This window comes from Manis pentadactyla, chromosome 14, assembly GCF_030020395.1.
Source record: "Manis pentadactyla isolate mManPen7 chromosome 14, mManPen7.hap1, whole genome shotgun sequence".
NCBI classification, from domain to species: Eukaryota; Metazoa; Chordata; class Mammalia; order Pholidota; family Manidae; genus Manis; species Manis pentadactyla.
Genome location: NC_080032.1, coordinates 24,404,377 through 24,425,530, shown reverse-complemented (window position 1 = coordinate 24,425,530; position 21,154 = coordinate 24,404,377). Strand labels below are relative to the sequence as shown.

General features: G+C 37.6%; 2 protein-coding genes across 6 annotated transcripts in view; one reads left to right on the top strand and one right to left on the bottom strand.

The window, feature by feature from the left end:
• SBNO1 (strawberry notch homolog 1) overlaps positions 1-20,537 on the top strand; it is a 74,123-nt gene extending 53,586 nt beyond the window's left edge. For all 5 annotated transcript variants that reach the window (XM_036921991.2, XM_036921990.2, XM_036921988.2 and 2 more), the window contains 11 exons: positions 368-480; positions 1,630-1,701; positions 2,143-2,242; positions 4,212-4,286; positions 4,939-5,085; positions 5,172-5,266; positions 5,360-5,452; positions 11,509-11,646; positions 12,307-12,383; positions 13,031-13,224; positions 14,424-20,537. In XM_036921991.2, the coding sequence (XP_036777886.2) occupies positions 368-480; positions 1,630-1,701; positions 2,143-2,242; positions 4,212-4,286; positions 4,939-5,085; positions 5,172-5,266; positions 5,360-5,452; positions 11,509-11,646; positions 12,307-12,383; positions 13,031-13,224; positions 14,424-14,566 (1,247 nt within the window). In that variant the 3' untranslated portion in view covers positions 14,567-20,537. The remainder of the gene's footprint in view (positions 1-367; positions 481-1,629; positions 1,702-2,142; positions 2,243-4,211; positions 4,287-4,938; positions 5,086-5,171; positions 5,267-5,359; positions 5,453-11,508; positions 11,647-12,306; positions 12,384-13,030; positions 13,225-14,423) is intronic.
• On the bottom strand, positions 7,236-9,481 carry LOC130680848 (nucleoporin p54). Its single transcript, XM_057492407.1, has one exon. The coding sequence runs from the start codon at positions 9,424-9,426 to the stop codon at positions 7,909-7,911; it is 1,518 nt and encodes a 505-aa protein (XP_057348390.1). The 5' UTR covers positions 9,427-9,481; the 3' UTR covers positions 7,236-7,908.
• Positions 20,538-21,154: the final 617 nt, after the last annotated feature.

The following is a 21,154-nucleotide window of genomic DNA, read 5'->3' as shown; positions in this document are numbered from 1 at the left end:
TCTCTGTGACCTAATGATTTAGAAAATAATTTTGGGAGAATCCAGAGCAGCTACACATCAGCAGCATTGTGGTTAACCATACTAGGGTAGCAGTAATAATATGTTTATTATTTCACAGTTCTGTGGCAGTTCCTGTCCCCTGGGAGGGGAAGTATTGTTCTGAATATGGATGTCAGCATTTTTGATATTGTACCTTTTGGGGAGTTGATACAGCTGTCATTACTAGTACAGCTGTCATTATTTCTTTAGTTTTTCCTCTTGTTTAAGGGTATTTGGATACCAGCCTAGTGTTAAATGCTAGGAGATCTCAGAATACTCTGTATCTAGTGAACACAATCAATTTATTTATTTTTTAATATAATTACAGGACGAACTCACAGGTCAAACCAAGTTACTGCTCCAGAATATGTCTTTCTGATTTCTGAATTGGCAGGAGAACAAAGATTTGCATCTATTGTTGCTAAAAGACTTGAGAGTTTGGTAAGTTTTTGAGTTGCACAGATGGATGCAAAAAATGGTGCATGTTGGGAGAATGTATTTGTAAATGACATATTTGACAAGGGGTTAACGTGCAGAATATATAAAGAACTCACATGCCTCAACACTCAAAAAGCAAATAACCCTATTAAAAAATGGGCGGAGGATATGAACAGACACTTCTCCAAGGAAGAAGTTCAGATGGCCAACAGGCACATGAAAAGATGCTCCACATCGCTAATCATCAGAGAAATGCAAATTAAAACCACACACCAGTTAGTATGGCCACCATCCAAAAGACAAACAACAACAAATGTTGGCAAGAATGCAGAGAAAGGGGAACCCTCCTATACTGCTGGTGGGAATGTAAACTAGTTCAACCATTGTGGAAAGCAGTATGGAGGTTCCTCAAAAAACTCAAAATAGAAATACCATTTGACCTAGGAATTCCACCCCTAGGAATTAACCCTAAGAATGCAGGATCCCAGATTCGAAAAGACATATGTACCCCTATGTTTATCGCAGCACTATTTACAATAGTCAAGAAATTGAAGCAACCTAAGTGTCCATCAGTAGATGAATGGATAAAGAAGATGTGGTACATATACACAATGGAAAATTACTTAGCTATAAGAAGAAAACAAATCCTACCATTTGCAACAACATGGATGGAGCTAGAGGGTATTATGCTCAGTTAAATAAGCCAGGTGGAGAAAGACAAGTACCACATGATTTCACTCATCTGTGGAGTATAAGAACAAAGAAAAACTGAAGGAACAAAACAGCAGCAGACTCACAGAACCCAAGAATGGACTAACAGTTACCAAAGGGAAAGGGACTGGGGAGGGTAGGTGGGAAGGGAGGGAGAAGGGGAATTAGGGGCATTATGATTAGCATACATAACAGTGGGTGGGGCACAGGTTAGGAAGTATAGCACAGAGAGACAAGTAGTGACTCCATAGCATCTTACTATGCTGATGGACAGTGAACTGTAATAGAGTTTTTGATGGGGACTTGATAATGAGGAAAATGTAGTAACTACAGTGTTGCTCATGTGATTGTATATTAAGGATACCAAAAAAGTAAAATAAAATAATGGTACATGTTACTTACCTGTGTTCTGTGCCCTGATTGAAAATTTTGTTTTGACAGGGGGCTCTTACACATGGTGACAGAAGAGCAACAGAATCTAGAGATTTGAGCAGGTTCAACTTTGATAATAAGGTACATTTTCAGCTTTCAGTATCTGAAAACTTGAGCTAGTGTAGGTTGTCTGTAGTGAACAAAAAGGGAAAGTGGCTACTATATACAATTTAAACTGCCTCCTATGGTTTTTCTGTGAAATCATGGCTTCCTGTTAAGCACAGGTTTTCATGTGTTGGATCTTTGGGGATCAAGTCTACAGTATAATCTTTTCATTCCTTTTGAGAAATAGGAATATAATAAATACTTGTGAGTGAACACTTGTAAGTTCCTAAAAGGAAAAACAGTTATTTATTAAACATCCAGTGTGCAAAGGTGTGAAATAGGCCTTAAGTAGTATAAAATACATTATGATTCCCGCTTTTTTTGAGTATTTGGTACAGTAATGGTTTTTATAGTGTTCAGTTGGTCACGTGATTGAAGGGTATCCAAACACTGAATGAAACTTGTTTTTTATTGCAGTATGGAAGAAATGCTTTAGAAATTGTCATGAAATCCATTGTAAACCTAGATTCGCCTATGGTATCACCACCTCCAGACTACCCTGGAGAATTCTTTAAAGGTAACTATTGAAAATAATCACAGCAAACAAAGGAAATTGAGTATTGAGAAGGAGCACCAAAACCTATTCTAATATTTGCTGTTTTTGCTTTTTTTGGATGTAAATTTAAAAAAATTTAGCAGTTGAAGTCTTGCCAGACTCCTAAGTTGACCTTTAATAAGCAGATTTACTTAATTTTTTTCAAATGAAATGCTTTTGCTCTTGACATTTTATTGCATGTTAATACTAGATTAATAGAGGCAAGTGGTTGCTTGGTTAATTTAAAATCACTATGCCAAATAGTTTTAAAAATTTAATCTTGAAGTATCTAGGTAAATAATTTGTGGTAGTTGATAGCGTGTGTAGATAGAAACAAAATTGGCCATGTATTATATTAAAAAGTGTTAAAATTGGATGGTGGGTATGTGTGTGGGTCATAGAATATTCTTTTTACATGTGTGCATTTGGAAAACTTCCATATTAATAGAAAAATGAGTGCTAGGTAGGCCTGTAGAAATTACTAGGCCCATCTTGAAAATCTGTAGAACAGATTTTACTCCATAAATGTTAAGGAGGTTACATGGTTTTAGTAGTTTAGGAAACTATGATAATATTTTGGAAAACAGATGTTAGATATCTGAAATACTATTCATTGTAGAGTTAGAGTTTTTCACTAGAAAGTACTTTACAATTGAACTAGATTAGCGTTTAGTGTTCGTAACAGTCCATATTTATACCCACCTGGCAGGAGTGCTTATTATAATCACTGATGGCATTTTACAAAAGAGCACAGTCAAGCCTTGGCCCTGTTCTTTTTCTCCCCTTGCCTTTCCCTTCCCTTCTTCTCTCTCTTTTTTTTTTTTGGGTCATTGGTGGGAGTGTCAGAAATGACTCCCCGATCTATTTCTAGTTTTTAAAAATTCCATGTTACTTTCTCATTATAAGTAATGAAAAGAATCTGAAATATGAGTCAGTATCTGCTCTTAAGCCCTACCTTCCAGTCTCAACCTGTGCAAGTCACAGGTGTCGACAGTCTGAGCAGAGTGTGGCCTTCTACATCTTTTCTCCATGTTTATTTTAAGCCCAGCTTTTCTTTTAAATGTCATTGATAACTGTTTGAAATCTTCTTTTCTTAATACATTACAGGCATCACAAGACAGTAGCTGTAGTACTAACATTTTTAGCAGTTGCATAATATTCTGCAGCTAGTTTATATAATCGTTTCTTGAGTCATTCCCTTCCTTATATTCAGATTTTTTTCCCCTATCGCCAACAGTGGTAAAATTACAGTTATCCTTCCAGACAGGTGATTTCCCTCCAGAGGATGGGTTTCCAAAAGGAGGATTTTTGCAGTGTAGATCTTTGGCTACACAGTTGTTACTCACAGAATCTCAACATTGTTTTGAGCATGTAGCTGAGTACTAGCAGATTAAGTACATGTGTAAATAGGATGTAATCATGCTTCCTATTGACCCTTTTCTCTTACGCCCTTATTGTGTAAGTCTAGGTTTGAACCTGGACCACTAGTATTTTTTTAAAAGCTCCAGAAACTGTCCTCATAGTAACACAGTTCAGAACATGTTAACTGTTAATACATGCTACTTACCTTTTGCATCACCTTGTCAATACTCATAGGTAACATTTGGGAAGGAAGCACGATTACATCCTATTTACACAATTATTCAACAGCTAGTACTCTGCTATATGTTCAGGATTGTTTAGATTCTGTGGGCAACAGCTGTGTAGACAAAGATGTTCACTGCTTAATATTGCTGTTGGAAAGATAAGATATTTTAATGAAATAATAAAATATCATGTGAAGTTTGAGTACTGTAGGATTTTGGAGTGCCTTAAAGTCTTTGGGGACTGTGGGCTCCATTTTAGTTAATAGGGACTATGGAAGATAGGCTGGGTCTTAATCCTAGAACTTGATGTCATCTAATTAGGTAACAGCTCATTGAGTTATTTGACAAATTTATTTTTCTTACAGATGTTCGACAGGGACTGATAGGAGTTGGTCTGATAAATGTAGAGGATCGCTCAGGAATTCTTACTCTAGATAAAGGTAATAGTATTAGTTTTGTATATCTACATAACTGTTGCTGTATCATTAAAGCTCATTTTGTTCATGTGAAGGGAGAGCTTCAAGTCTGTAGTTTTCAATCCCTGTTACTAAGTGCTCTGCTCACAAAGCACTGAGTAGTTTTTGCTACTGTGGTTATTCAAGAGATTAGAGCTCTCTTCTGTCCATATAGCAGCAGTTTTCAAACCAGGTTGTATATATGATCAACTGTCTAGCTTTCAGAAAATACCTGAAGTCAGGGCTGAAGCTCAGACATTGGTAATTTTTTAAAAACTCAAAGGTGTTCTAATTGTGCAGCCCGAGTTGAGCTTCACTGACTTAACAACCCTTATGGCCTTACAAGTTAAGAATTAGTGTTGGAGAGCAAACATTCTCATGTGCTAAATTGTGTTTATACTTTCAGTAGGTGAAGTTGAAGATGCAAAAATTCAATTCGGCAAATATCTTGAGCATGTGATATCGTCATGCTTATTGATAGAGGTAGAAATGGTCATATAGCTCTGTTCTGGGCACCGTGCAAGGGTTGTGAGGGAAGGCTTTAGAGGAGAAAGTGAGACCTGACTAAACTTTGATGAATATATTTTAAATTGCCATTTGAGTGCATTAAATCTTTTGTGTAATCTTGTCATTGTAGATTATAACAACATAGGGAAATTCTTAAATAGAATTTTGGGCATGGAAGTGCATCAACAGAACGCGTTATTCCAGTATTTTGCAGACACACTTACAGCAGTTGTTCAAAATGCCAAAAAAAATGGAAGATATGATATGGGAATCTTAGGTAAGTCAGGAAAAATTTTTAAAACATCCTGTATATTACTGATAAAATGCTCTTTTTACAGTTAAATGTTGCTTTTCTTGTTCAAGATCTTGGTTCTGGAGATGAAAAAGTGAGGAAAAGTGATGTTAAGAAGTTTCTGACGCCAGGATATTCAACCTCTGGCCATGTAGAGTTATATACTGTAAGCTTGGAAAACATGCACATTCAAGTATAATGTCAGTTCTGTGGTAGCCACTCAGAGAAGTGAGTTTGATTTGAATTATTTCTTTTACAGATTAGTGTAGAGAGGGGAATGTCGTGGGAGGAAGCTACCAAGATTTGGGCTGAACTGTCGGGACCAGATGATGGCTTTTACTTGTCATTGCAAGTAAGACTTGTTTCTTTGAAATGTTAACTGTTCAGATATGTAATACATTTTCATTGCCTCCATTGTAATTATCTGTTTGCTTTGTGCCAATTTTACAATTGTATTTTTCTCTGTTTTAATGATTCATCATTGTAATTATGGGTTTGTTCATTGTATACATTTTTATTTAATACATTTTGAGAGATGTTACTAGGTACAACTTTTTGAATTACTACATATTCTTAGTAAATCAAACCCGGTCTTTAATATATAGTGACTGTTAGTCCTAATAATGCTTTATGCCTTAAAGATTCATTTTTCCATTGTTCTATAACTACATTCTTTTGTTTAGTATGCCTGCGGACACACTGAGGAGGGGGGAAATGTGTGTGTGTGTGTGGGTGCATGCGTACATACTTTCATACATGATACAGTGTCTTAAATTCATGTTTATTTGTCCTGTTCAAGACTGCAGAATTTTTATATCCCCTCTTCTCTGATATTTAACTAGTTGTTCTTCTGTACTAATGACCCTTGTTCTCCAGAGCACACAAGGTGATGAAATATCGGGTGATACTATACCCCGATACTCCTGAAAATAATTTAAAAATAACTTTTTTGGTCATCTGCTTCCCTCATTTTTCCATTTTAAAAAGTAGCTGTGAACATGGATGGAGCTAGAGGGTATTATGCTCAGTGAAATAAGCCAGGTGGAGAAAGACAAGTACCACATGATTTCACTCATCTGTGGAGTATAAGAACAAAGGAAAACTGAAGGAACAAAACAGCAGCAGAATCACAGAACCCAAGAATGGACTAATAGTTACCAAAGGGAAAGGGATTGGGGAGGATGGGTGGGAAGGGAGGGATAAAGGCAGGGAAAAAGAAAGGGGGCATTATGATTAGCATGTATAGTGGGGGGCACGGGGAGGGCTGTGCAACACAGAGAAGACAAGTAGTGATTTTACAGCATCTTACTATGCAGATGGACAGTGACTGTGAGGGGGTATGTGGGGGGGACTTGGTGAAGGGGGGAGCCTAGTAAACATAATGTTCTTCATGTAATTGTAGATTAATGATACCAAAATTTTAAAAATAATAAATAAATAAATAGTCTGTGAATAAATAAATAAGGTCAAGTGCAAAAAAAATAAAAATAAAATGTGTGAAGAGAAAAAAAAATAGTTGTGCTGTTTCAGAGTTGTTAGTATATGTAAATTGTATCACATGCTCTTCTTTTAATCTTTATGTAATCATAGCCTTACAGGTAATTAGTTTATATTTAAAGCGCCACCACTCACTGTCCTGAGGTTAGTATCTCGCTAGTCATTTTGTTGTCTAAAGTAGTAGATTCCTCAAGAAGGACTTATGGGAACATTATTCCCTGAGTTGTTCTTACATGCCTCTAAGTTTTTGCCTTTGTACTTCAAAGACAGTTTTACCAGATAGGAATTATGTAGTTCACATTTTCTTTCCTTTAATCTTAAATATGCTACTGCTGATCCTTCTGAGGTAAAGAGTTGCTGTCAAAGTTTGATGGTGCTCTAATTTTCTTTTGCTTTTTAATTTAGTCCTTTTTTACTACATGTCCAAAGGATTATCTCTTTAAAGTTCGCTGATTTTATTAGACTATATTCTGGTATTAGTCATTTTTGATCAATATTCTCAGGTATGTGATATACTCTTTAAATATGTAATTTCAGATATTTTTATTTCAGAGTTTTCTGAATTATTATTATTATTATTTTTTTTTTTAATGACAATCAAGAATTTATTTAAAGCATCAGACAAAATTCTCTCAAAGTAATGAAAATCAAGAATTTATTTAGTTTTCATCTTTAAGAAATGAAAAGGTTTAAACAAAAAAATTGCTAAAATGATAAAATGTAATTTTGTTATACCCTAATTGCTTAGATGTATTCAGTAAGTTCAAATAAGTAAAATAATATAAAAATATATTCTCAAATCTTTTAGAATGGAAACAAAACCACATTAATCATTAAATACTCTTGGATTATCTTTACTCCTCCCACAGATGAATTCACAAATATAAAACTGACATACATTTACATTTTGAAGTACAAACCTCGAACAGCCAAGTAGTTTATTCATTAGGTGCAAAGTAGATAATTTGTGTTTGCTATGGAAAGCAGAACACAGGCTCAATGGAGAACAATCATTAAACACTGATTTCTGAGAACAATGCTGTCATACAATAGTACATATTTTTGGTAATTATGTACTCCCTTTAAAGAAGTAACAGCTTTTAGATATAAATCTTTTAAAAGCTATCTTTGAAGAGCTGTGAAATGACTTATTTCAGATATGATGAACAATAACTGGTCAGTAACCTCCTCAAAAAAAAAGCCAGGAGAACATTTTTCTTTTTCCTCCATGTAGTCAGTTTCATTCTTAAGGAAGGCCTGATGTAGCAAGAAGACATATTTTTCAAACCTTTGACAGAAGTTTGTGAAATGTCAACTAAATACACCACCTCTGATGTGGATAGTTTCATTCAATCCATGTTCTACCAACTTTATATCTTCTAAATCATCTTTTATGATGCTAATCAAGTGGCTAAGGCCTTCCTGTTGTTGTTTCAAATGCTGCTTGATTTCTTGTAACAGATCTGCATCTATGTAGTATCTTTCTTCCGATTTGACTGCTCCAAAATGATTCTGCATTCTGATTTGAGACATCAGTTCATTTAGTCGGCCCTTAAACTGAGTAGGTGCATTTAGTTCACACTGAATTGTATCTAGTTGAACTCGCAACTGCTCTTCATCAGCTTGGATGGCATACCCACTCTTCCTCTGAATTTCCTGTTTGATTAGGACCTGTAAGGTTCTGTGGGAAAGGTCCATGAGTTTCCTCTTGTATTGTGCAATTTTGGCCATAGTTGTAGTTTGATTCTTCTGCAGTTCACTAATATCTTCAGATATGATTTCTAATCTGGTTTGATGCTGCTTAGTCATCTGATCTTGAACCTTCAGTCTTCGAAGGAGTTCTTTGAAACCCACCATTGGTACAGGAATTAACTTTTCAGAATCAGGGTTATCCACCTTGGCTTGTTCCCAGATAATAGGATCAACACCAGCAGGAGGATTCTGTAAAAGCTGTTTGATCTGTGCAGGAGAAAGTTCTGTTCTAGTCATAGAAAGGGTTACACCAAGTTGCTGCAACTGTGTTTTTATATTGGTTTGTTCAAAATGGGCATATAATGTTGTAGTTGGGACTCTTCTTGAAGTACCATTTGGAGAACGCTCAACAACATAAATGACCACTTCCGTCTGGTCATCTGGCAATGTTTTAATACCTTCTACATTTACAGTAAGCGTCTGGTTTCCTCCCAAAACCTTATGCAATGATTCTACCAACTGCTGTTGCTGGCTTCGAATATCTGTTTCTTTTTTGTTGAAAACTAAAACCACTAGCCCATCTTCTTCTTTGTTATTGGGCATACAACTATAACCTACTGCCTTAAATCGGCAAAAAGGATTTTCTTGTGTGAAGTCCACTGGTGGAATGTTATTGTTAAAGTATCCTTTTCCTGTTCCCCAAAAGGCCTGTAGCTGATTCCATTTTGCCAAAATAGCATCTCTCTCATCTCCCAATAACGTTGGAGCAGAAAGAGCACTTGCAGTATTTATCAGTTGGTTGGACTGGGTAGGAGCTTGTGCAGGCTGACTGAAGAGACCACCTAATGTAGTTTGCTGCTGCTGTGTGTTAAATCCTCCAAATCCCAGTCCAGTTCCCAAACCAGTACCCAAACCAGTACTAGTTCCAGTTGTGCCAAAACCAGTACCAAATCCAAAACCCTTGTTCTGAGTGCCACCAAAGAGTCCTGTAGTGCCTGTGTTGGTTGGAGCAGAAAAGCTGAATGCAGAACCTGCTGTGGTAGATGTTGTCCCGAATCCTCCAAATCCACCCGCGGGGGCCGCGGAGGCTGCAGCGGTGCCCGAGGTACCCGACGGAGCCCCAAAGTTGAAGGCCATGTCGCGGGAGCAGGGGACACCGAAACGCTGCTCCCGCGACACTCGGTGCACTCAGCCTTTCCCTGAATTATTTTTATTTGTAGAAGTTTTTAGTATTCTGTTTACTTGAATTTCTCCTTTACCCAGGACATGTCTATCTTATAGTACATCTTTGCCTGGCTTAACTCTGTTATTTTCTCTGAATTCTTTTTATCTCCCTTCATTATCCTCAAATGGCCGCAGGTGGCCCTAGAAAGGGGTTCCAGGAAAGTGTAGCTGTTTGTCTTCAAACCTCCACAACAAATAAACAGAGATACATCATAGTGTGTTTAACATATGTTAACTCTTGGAAAACCATGTCAGAGTCACTTCTGTTTCCACTGTGCTTTTTTAAAAATTTTAATGATTAAAGTTATTATACATACAATTAAAAGAATATGTAAAAATATAATTATACTGAATTAACTTGACCCTATAACAACAGATCACAGTGTTACATGCTTTAAACATTGTCCTCTAAGTACGGCAGTCCCCCCATATCCATGGAGGATACATTCCAGACCCTCAGTGGGTGTCTGAAAGCAGGGATAGTGCTGAACCCAAGATATACTATGTTTCTTCCTATGTAAATACTTAGATAAAAGTTTAATTTGTAAATTAGGCACAATAAGATTAACAATAGTAGCTAATAATAAAATAGAATTATAACAATACACTGTAATAAAAGCATGAATTGTATGTGTTGTTTGTCTCAAAATATCCTACCCTTGTGATGATGTGAGATGACAAAATGCCTGTGTGCTGAGATAAAGTGAGAGGAATGATGTAGACACAGTGCCGTAGCGCTGGCTGCTATTGACCTGATGATGCATCAGAAGGAGCATCATCTGTTTGCAGACAGACAGTTGACGTCAGGGAATTGAAACCTCCGAAGATAAAACTGCAGCTAAGGGGGACTGCTGTATAATGAGCTTTTTGTTTCATATCAACTGATAAAAATTTTTAAGTGTAACTTTCACCTCAACCATTGTTTTGTAGATTTTGCAGTAATTACATGAACAATATTTCAAACCATTTGAACAACTAAAAGGGGATCTTTAATAGCCATAAAAAGTAAAATTAAGTCTTTTCCTTTTATCAGTTTAAGAATTATCTTAACATAAAATGTTTGAAGGACTAATTTTGTAGAGGAGCTGGGAAAATATCTCTACTTTGAAACTATCTTTTCCTTCAGTTTTGCTCCAGAGTTATTGCTTGGAAGTTGTTCACTATTCTTTAAAGGAGATGTTAATTTTCTACTCTTATTTTGCCTTTAGTTAAGTGGGGCTTTTTATAACTCCTTCGTCTTAGGATTTCTCTCAGTAAACTTTTTAAAAAATGGAAAAAAATATCTAAGTTTCATCATTTGATGCATCTTTTTCTTCCACTTCTGCATACATATTTATTTATTATTCAGCATTTGGTCTTCATCCAATTCTTAGCTTTACTGTTCGTAGATGAGTTTGTCCCATGAGGTCTCATTTTCTCCTTTCAGCAGCCATGGGTTTGGTAGACCTGGTGGATTAGACAAGTCAGAGAACTGTTGGTGACCAAAATCATTATTTTGGAGGTTATGTTTCATTGTAACCCGAAGGAGAACAACATTGTTTTACAATGTTGTTATGAACATTGTAAATAATGTTTGTTATGAAAAACTTTAAACATACAGTAGAGGTGAAAGAACTGATCCAGGAACACCCTTCCTGCCCACTGCTAGATTCCTTCCTCTGAAACCTCTGAGGTTCTCTGGTCTATGAGTACAGGTACATGGACTAGCTTTAAAGCTTACTCAAGACAGTTTTCTCAGTAATGTCTTCGCCCTCAACTTCCATCTTCAGCCTACCTCAGAATTAAGGTCTGAATCTCTTCATTTGGCTAAGACCTTGTACAACTTGGTTATACAAGCAGTTGTCACCCTTGTTTACAGTTATGTACTCATGTATTCATGTACTTAATTGGCATTACGGTCTTCCAAGAATTGTATCTGCTGATGTGATAGTACAAAAAAAAGTGCCTTAAAATGTGTAGTATTGAATCACTGTTTTCCCACCTTTTTTTTAATAGATAAGGAACAACAAGAAAACTGCCATTTTAGTTAAAGAAGTGAACCCTAAGAAGAAGCTTTTCTTAGTTTACAGACCAAATACTGGGAAACAGCTTAAATTAGAAACTTATGCTGATCTAAAGAAGAAGTATAAAAAGGTACTTTCTCATTTGTAAATCAACACTCTGTGCTTATACACTGAAACTGTGTTTAGGAGAGCTTTGTGTCTCTATATAAATTTTTCTGTCAATTTTTCCTATTTGATTACTGAAAAAATATTCTTCAGAACAAATTTTAACCACATTTTGGTACATTAATATCCAAGTGTTGATGTTGTCAACCATTAAGAAACTTGAAAGATGATGGTTTGAAACAGCTGTGTTGTCAGAAAAGGTAGTTTCCAATGCTAGCTACAAAAACTACAATTGTTTAAATAAAGGAAAGATGTTCAAGACTGAAATTTCTTCCCACCAACTCTTAGTTTTATTGTAAACTGCTATGTTTAATTTTGCCTGATTTCTAGAGAAATTGTGACTTTTTAGAAATATTACTCCTACTATTTTATAGTAGTGTCACATTACTATTCTTCCTGGCCGTTTTCTTTGAAAAGAATAATAATTAAAGTAGCTGTTTGAAGGATTCACTACATACGAGGAACCTCATGGCAGGACTTGGTGAATGGCATCCAAATGGAACCAGTAGCAAGGGCTAGGTTTTCAATATAGATATGGTTTTAAGTAGGCTTTAGAGACCAGATCAAGCAGCCAGTTTGTTGCAAACTATACTGATTCAGTGGAATTTTTGTCATATTTTCACAGGTAGCCTCAGATGATGCCTTGGTCCACTGGTTAGATCAGTATAATTCGTCTGCAGATACTTGTACTCATGCTTATTGGTTAGTAGTTTCATGTTTCTTACCATATTTTCCAAAGTGTATTTAAGATTGAAACACACCTTCACTCTAGCTCTTTGTCCCTAAAAGTACTTTATCCCTGTAAATATCTGAACAAATGATCTATTGTTGAGTGTCAGTACTATGTATTAAATTCATCTTGAATTAATACTTGGAAGACATTTTTATTGATGAATTGCAAAAATAAATTTAACAGTAAAATATGTCTTCTTTTTTCATTTTTTAAAAAAATTCACATAGTTTCATTTTTTTGTTTGCAGAGGCCTTTGCCACCTACCTGATTTGAAACATATATTAGTAGTTTAATGCTATAAAAATAACTGGAAGAGCTTTTTATAAGTTAGCATTAATACAGTAAGCTAGTAGATATTAAAATGACAAATGCTTAAATAGATATCAAAGCCAGTAAATCAGCCCTTTTATAGGGATTCAGGCCCCAGAAATAACTAATTTTAACAATCAGAAATAGTACGTTAAATTGGATAGGATAATCCAGTTTGTCAAAAGGGTTGTAATCTGAGAAACTCAGGTAATGTTAGGACATTTACCATTTGAAATCTGGGTAGGCCTTGTAAGCCCTGTATGTGTGTATGTATATACATAGTATTTTCTCCCCCCATCTGTCCTAGGCGTGGCAATTGCAAAAAAGCAAGCTTGGGACTAGTTTGTGAAATAGGTCTCCGTTGCCGCACATATTATGTATTATGTGGCTCAGTACTGAGTGTCTGGACAAAAGTCGAGGGTGTTCTAGCATCTGTCAGTGGCACAAATGTGAAAATGCAGATAGTTCGGCTAAGAACAGAGGATGGACAGCGGATTGTAGGTGAGTTGAATTTTTTTGGTTTGAGCTGTGAGAACATGTCAGGACCCTCTGTTTCTCTTATTTTGCCTGTAACATCTTAGAATCTTAGCAGCTCTTCCAGTCTTATGAGGCATAATATTAAGTGTAATGGCATAGAGCTTGCTTTGTGTGTTCTTAAAAGGTCGAACAGAAAAGGTAAGCCTTTGAATGGATACTTGATTCTGACTGAAGTTGTGATATGGTGGTTCACTTTATGCTGCCTTTGCCCCCTTTCCTCACCATTGCCATCTGCAGCCTCCCTGGCATGAAGACTAAGCTTAACCTCTTGCCTGGGATTCTCTGAAGTCTACTATTTTAATTCATTGAGCCACACTGAGACTGTGGAACTCAAAGCCACGGTGCACTGAGGTTGGACTAGAGTCCTGCAGGAAACAAGGGCAGATCAGGCTAGGTGTTCCCACTATTTGCTCACTTAGAGGCATCCCAGGAATCCATCCAGCAATTGCTGTTTCCCTGTTGTGTATCTTAGTTTCATTTGCAGCAACCTTCCACTATGTCATGGGTTGCAGATTGGCAACCTGTGGGCGAAAGTCAGTCCATGAACATTTTTGTATCCTTAAGTATTTTGGTTGTTTCAAGTTGCCATTTGAATTAGTTGCCAACACTTAAAAATCAAAAGCCTGGGTTTCTGTCTTCTTAAAACACACACACACTAGCTTCTCTGGAACACTAAGCCCCTATTCCCACAGGAGAGGAGTTAAGAGTTCTCCTACCCAAGGCGTGTACCCTCCAGTTTGCCACCATCTTCACTGTGCCCAAACTGCTTCCTTTAAGCATTTGAACTTCTCTGAACCACTGTTCTGTAGGTTTTTGGTACATTGTTAGATGCCAGAGAAGGTGGTGTTTGCATGTGTGTGGAGCTGCATAGATAATAAAGTAAAGGGATAGTATACTTGCCCACTGATACTGCTGCACTGAGGAGGTGGTGTCACCCTAGACACGAGCATATGCTTAGGTATTAGTGGGTGAAGCTGCTTAAGGACTTGAATTGTTTCTAAAGAGACCATGTCATTTATTGGGTACTCATAGTTTTTGTGTGGAGTCTTATTGTTCATTACACTTAATATTATGCCTCATTTGGAATTTGTTGTGCAGCTGTAAAATACAGTATGTATGGTTTCCCAAAGATAACCCTTATAAATTCTTGTTTCTAATTTCAGGTTTGATCATTCCTGCAAATTGTGTGTCTCCTCTTGTAAATCTCCTGTCAACTTCAGACCAGTCTCAGCAGCTTGCGGTCCAACAGAAACAGCTCTGGCAGCAGCGCCACCCACAGAGCATCGCCAGCTTGAGCAGTGCATAGGAGCAAACAGGTTTCAACATGGATGTATCTGAAATGCTGTTGAAGCATATCATTTGCATAAAAATCAGGGACAGTTTCCAAAGAATTATAATTTTTTTCAGTTGTGCTCTCTCTAGTTAATTTTTTGGGAATAAGGACAAACCTGGAATCAATAGCAAAACTGAAAATCAGCAGTACCGGCAGTGGTACATGTCTTTCCCTTTTGCTTTTCCCATGGTACTTCCCACACACGTTTACTTTGGGTGAGCAGAGGGGTTATGTGCGCGTGCGTGCGTGTCAGTTTGTCTGTCTCTGAGTTTGTTAATGACTATGAACCACAATCGGTTTAAAAATGCTTGGAACTTCCCAAACTGGCTTTACTTTTATGTTATACAGTGCTCAGGGTTAACGCAGTACATCCATGCAGTTGCTGTGGGAATTATCCCCAGATGCATGTTTGAGTCTATAAATATAGAATATATATATTGGTTTCTTTTCCAACTTATTATAACAATAGGTTTATTAAAGCATGAAATGAAAGTTTGCATATCATGCATTCAGGTTCTTTTCTAGTTTTTTTTTCTGACAGTGCATGTCTTTGACAGCATGCGTAAACAAGATTAACACAGAACTCAAGTAACAGAGAGAAACATTTGTAGGTGTACAGCGTTGGTTATTGCATTTTTATAGTGTTTATACCTGGGTATTGCTTCTAACCCTGTGAGAACCACCCCCCATTCTCCATGTACCAGGTTTCTTGTCAAGGTAATGAGTACATACATTTTTTTGTGGTAAAACTCTTAAAAGTTAATTTTAATGTATTAATAGTATACCTAATGTGTGCTGCAAAAAATGGCTAGAAGCCTGCTTTTCTTAAAATTGCATTTCCTTAACTTAAAGATAGTTTTAGAAAGTACAAATCGGCTTCCATCTTGAAAACAATCTTTTTTAATTTCATTCTTTTGATTTGCTTTGTCACTCATAAAAAAGGAAACCATACTTGAGTTGTAAACTAGACAATGAGGAAACACTTGAGGCTTCTGCTGTATGTTTATTTTTTATTATTATTGTTACCCAGTAACTTGAATATTGTTTAATGTGTTGTAAGACATGTAGAGTTTATCTCAAGCTGTTAAAAATGGTAATGTACAAATGTGAATAGACACTTATCTATAATATGGGCAAGTTTTGTTTCGCCTATAATAGATGTTTATAAAAACAAGTGAGGGGACAATTGGTCGTTTTGTTTCCTTTTGTTTCTTTCCTTTTGCTTGCACAGGTTGCACTATTGCAAAATTGAGATTGTATAAACCTGGTTAAAAGCTGCAAGATGCCACAATCTTGTAGTTGTCAAATAAAAAGTTATTATACTAACCAGAAGTGGACTCTTGTTTAGGCCCTCACCACCTTCAGTAGTCTGTGATGGGGATTCTGTAGAACTTGTATGTTGCTCAGCATTCCAGGTAGGTAGCCTTATGTTTTGTTTTAAAACCTACCCCTCGAAATTTAGGATGTTAAGGGGTAAAATAACAGTACGTTAGGATGTTTCTCAAGTTCAGTTGTTCTCCTTTGTTACTTTTTAAACTTGCAGAATCAGGTGAGATGTCAGATAAATGATGGAAAGTTAGGGCTTTCGTACTCTTGTGTTTATTTAAACTGGAGTTTGGTTAAGTCAAGTTTACCGTGAGTTTCCTTTGGGTTTATTTATTCTTGATGCCAAAAAGAACAAATTGAGAATAATTCTGTTCTTTGGCACATTGCCTAGTGGATGCAACTTTTATTCTCAGTCTTTCCCTGTATCTCAGGCAACGATCCATATGAATATCATCAGTGTTTCCCTTTAGGGCCTCTAGACCCGACTGGCAGCCAAGGGCAGAGTTGTCCCACCTGCAGCACAACTTTCATGTTCTCCTCTTTTAAACCAGGAGCCCAGTCAGCTTCCATCAATCTACCAAGGTGAGATGGAGTTCAGCCAATTTGTTGGCCAACTTGCCATTTTTGTATCAGGGGGGAGTTGAGTAAAGGCCCAAAAATAAAGCTTCTGAAAACTCTCATAGCTCTCAGAAAGGCAAGCAGTGTAAATGGGTGGGAACTGAGGTGCCACATGCCTGTGCTCATTGTGGTTGCTGTGCATGCTGAGCAGCCAAGGCTGCTGCCCATCCCCCTCTATAGAGGTGTACATGGGACCTTTACACTGTGCCCTTATCCAAGTTCAGGTTGGCTAACATGGGAAACCTAGCATTCAAGGCCCTCCTCTATCAAAAAACCCCGGGAATCTTAACAGCAGCTAACTTCTGTAAAACAGGTCCGTGTATTTCAGGATCTGAATGCTGTATCTGAACCCAAGGGCCCTGTTGAACCTGACGACAATGTGAGTCCATTTGGCCTCTGCAATGCCTTTTCTCCCTTTCTTTAGCAATATGGCTCTGAGCACAAAGATTTGATTGTAAATCACGTTAGTGGTTAATATTTTATAGTGTCGATTTTACTGAAAACCACTACCTGAGCTGCTCAGGTGGTATCTTGGAGGAATTAGCAGTCCCCTAGTTTAGTAATCTCCATGCCACAAAGTGTCTATCTGCAGTTTAGTGGGATGATCTAGATGTATCAATGTGAGTTCCTCAAGGTATTAACACAGTATTCTTTAAATGCAACTTGATCAAAAAATAAATGTCTTAAGCAATTTTCCCTTTTTGCTGCTAAGTTGCAAATATACACTCTTTAATATCTTTTCTTTACATCTGTATGTATTAGCAAGAACCCGCATCCAAAGCATTGTAGTTGTGTGTATTTATTCCAGTCTAGTTAATTAGCACTTCAGAAATCTTGAGTTGCAACAATAAACTTTATAGTTTTATTTTGCTTCATCTATAAAGGTAAAAAAAATTCCATATTTCCAAACTCCAGGGGAATATAATACTTCACAGGCACAACCTTCTGGCCATAGCCCTTGGGGCATTCATTTGCCAGTCTCCGTCTGATGTTTGTAGAGTATCCTCTAACAGTCATGACCAGAAAGGGCACTAGGACAGCCTTTACAGTTGTGTGATGGGAGCCATTCACCTACTTCTTCTGCTTTCTAGTTTAGCATGAAGGGGAAAAAGCAAGAGATTTTCAAGCAGAGGGAAAGCATTTTCCCCTTGAGTCTTTTTCTTGATACAATATTAAGAGGAAGGTCCCTATCTAAAATACTGTCTTTTAAAAAAATGTTTCTGAGTGATCTCTGGTAACTTCTAAGAATGGTGCTTAACAGTTGCTCCTGTTAGGTTGGGTTCCAATGGCAAAGGCAACCGCTGTGACCCTGGGCATTCGTTGGCTTACCGCCCTGTGTCTGGGGTCTCCCCAGCTAGCACCACACCCATACATGTACTGTGCATGCTTTGCTGCTAGAATGCAGCAGGCTGTGTGTGTGTGGCTACAGCTGCGAGCAAAGTCCATTTGCAAAAATTCCTCATTGGATGCCAGTTGTCTAATTCAAATGTAGTGTCTTTAAGGGCATATAAGTGAAGGAAACAAATATAGATACACACTGCAAGTAATTTTTTTTTGAATACTTGAGGTGAAATCCAAAACTCACCTTCTAATTTTATGCTGTACTTACATGTATGTACATAAGTATGTATAGAAAAGTTGAGTTCTTCTGAATTCTGAATGTAAATATTTTTTGTAAATTGGAACCCCACCCACTTATTTTTTCCTTTTCCCCTCCTCCCTTCAATCCTATTTATTCTTTTCTGGACTTCCTATATGAGGCATCTTATAATTTTTTTAATGTAGAAAATTTTGAAAAACTTTTTAGTTGGATTTTTTCATGTATTTTAGAATTCAGTTATGCATCTTTACTATAGAATTCCTGTTTGTTTTGTGTTAATATTTTTCAATATACCTGATATGTTTTGCATTTTTATTACAAATTTTTACCGTGTGCAATGCATTGTATTGGGGGGATGTACTTGAGTGCAATTTCTGATACTGTCATTATATGACTAGTTATTCTTGTTTATGTTGCTCTTTGGAAGCTGTAGTGAGCCTGATGTTTTCACATAAGAAAATTTCTTCCCAACTTCCTTTAAGCTCCTCTAACTTCTTCAGTGCATCTGTGACCTAACTTTACTCTTCAGTAGACACAGCTTGCCCCTACCCTTGCAGTTTTTTGGGCCTGTACCAAGCCCTTCATCTGTGTGGCTCTCTAGCTGAGAGGAAACTTGCAGATCTGAACTGTTGACCAGTGACCTGCTGCTGCTGCAAATTTTGTGTTCCTTTAAGAAGTCAGGCTCATACTTCTAACCTACAAATAACCAGAAATTTAGTTTGCAATCAGCACAGGAAATCTGCTTTTGCTTCGTCTGTTAAGGGTATTTATAGCAGGTGGGGACACTGGCCTGGTACAGCCTGGTGGTCTCCATATCGACAGGTAGTGTTAGGGAATGTCCTTTAAGGAACAGTTGTCCTCCAGAAGGGTACAGCACAACCGCTGTCAAGGCTTCCATGAGCCTTCCGCCCAGGGTGCTGAGGGTAAAACAGGCAGTTACCCATGAAAGGACTGGCCAGCAGGATCCCCTGAGCTACTGTTCGTTCCAGAGTACTTGCTGGTGAGTTGGTCTTGACCAGACGGTTCAGCATAAACCTAAGAGCTGAGCTGGGTTAAGGCATTTTAACGATTGTTTTTGCCAGTAGGGAAGACCCAGCAGTGGCTCATGAATGGTGCTAGCATTGGGTTTTTATCTACAGACTTTGCCCCGTTAAAATATTTCTCTGCAACTTTTAGGAAAAATTGCTGTGAGCATTCCTTGGGTCTTTTCGTTCATGTACATGGTTCATTTCATTGATTGAGCTTGGTAGACCTGTTGAAAATTTTAATTGCATTTAGATAAGTCTTGGAAACCTAATTAATTTGTCATGAATTAGGGCCTCTCAGAGATTAGCTCCAGTGTGAATCCCTGTTCAGATATTCTCCTCCCAGCTTTCTTCCCCTGTGCCTGTGGAGTAGTTGAACTGTGTGGTTTGCAGCAGCAGCTGGCTTAGTGGCCGCTGTGTGGCAGAACAGCTAAAGGCAACTAGTTCAGTTCAGTCCAGTGAGGGATGCAGCCAGAAAAGGGGAGAGGCCATTCTTTCTGATACTGTAATTTGGGCCTCCTGCGGGGCTGAAGGGGATGGCAGTGCCCAGCCCTTAGAATCACCCTGGCTCTTCCACCTACCTTGCCCTGAGGGCCTTTCTTGCTATGACAGTACTTGCGGCACTGAAGAGGATAAAGAAGCTTGAGCCTTCTTTCTGACCTCCACTTTCTGGGGCAGAGAGCTTTTTTTCTATGTAGCACATTTCAGTCTCACCGCCATCAGAAAAAATCATTCTGTTCATGGTTTATACTGAAGTTGCAAACTACTGATATTATTTTTCAATAACCACTTGTATCTACCATCAACCATGAGAGGTGGGAGGAGGTATGCTGTATCTCTGCAATAAAACTTCTGCCAGGTTCTACCTCCGCTGAGCAAAGGATACTTTTATACGTAGGCATAGATCTTCCTCTTTTACTAATCTGACATGGTGCATCTTGAGACAACATATGATGGAATCCAAAGACAATTTGAAACAAAGGTGGATGTAAATTATTTTGGTTGTTCCTATTTCGTTCTCTTTTTTTAAAGCTCCCTTTTTATATTGCTACTCTGTTTTGAATGTCCATCAGTGTATGAAGGGTACGCACTGTTCTGATGATAATGCACTGCTTCATTCAGCTTTCTGTGCTAATACAGTACAAAGTGTCCAGGAACAATTGTTCTGATCATTTTGATATGTAACTTTAAAAATTGAGTCTCATGCAATAAAAAAATGTGTGTTGGCTGCATTTAGCGAGGATTACCCCTTGCAAGTAAAAACTACCAACCATAAAGTGTAACAAACTCTGTATTTAGTTTTTTTGTTTTTGTGTTTTTTTCTTTTCCCTTTTTTTTTTTTGTAAGATTCTTAAATAAATTAAACTGGCTAATATGCTTCATCTCTTCGTGTTTTCTTTTTCTCAGCTCTGAGCATCCATTTGAACCATTGTCAGTGCCATCGTGCTCACTTTAGCTTCTTTCCATTTGGGAGCCTGTACATTCTTATTTTGGCTTGGTATTTAAAGTGGATTATAGAAGACTTCTGATGATGTGAAACATGGAGCCTGGCACTCTGGAGCAGAAAGCAGACACACTACCTCACAGCTAGAAGGCATTGTGGGCCGAGGCTGAGGCCTCGCTACCCACCACTACTCCTGAAAAGATGCCACAAGTGCTAGAGGACTTGGGGATGCAAGTCCTACTATTTAAAATCACTCCTGGTGTTGAGCAACCATTCATCATGAGCCCAAGATTTGAGCTCTGCTTATGAAAAAGTGAAACTAAACTAGCATAGATAGCTATCAGGGAATGCCAAACCCTTACTGTATGGCGAGTCCCTGCTGAGTGCTCTCCCTATTGACTTCTGTGGTCCTCAGTCCTCTCCTAGTTTTTGATGAAGTTACTGTGCCCGTCAGCTATGAAAGGCTAGTTTCTAATTTTCTTAGAATTGGTGCCCATATTTAATTCTCATTTGTTCAGTAAGTATTTAACAAGCAACTGATGTGTGCC

Bases quoted from the DNA above. Each gene is read 5' to 3' on its own strand.
- LOC130680848 (XM_057492407.1), bottom strand. From the start codon at position 9,426: ATGGCCTTCAACTTTGGGGCTCCGTCGGGTACCTCGGGCACCGCTGCA.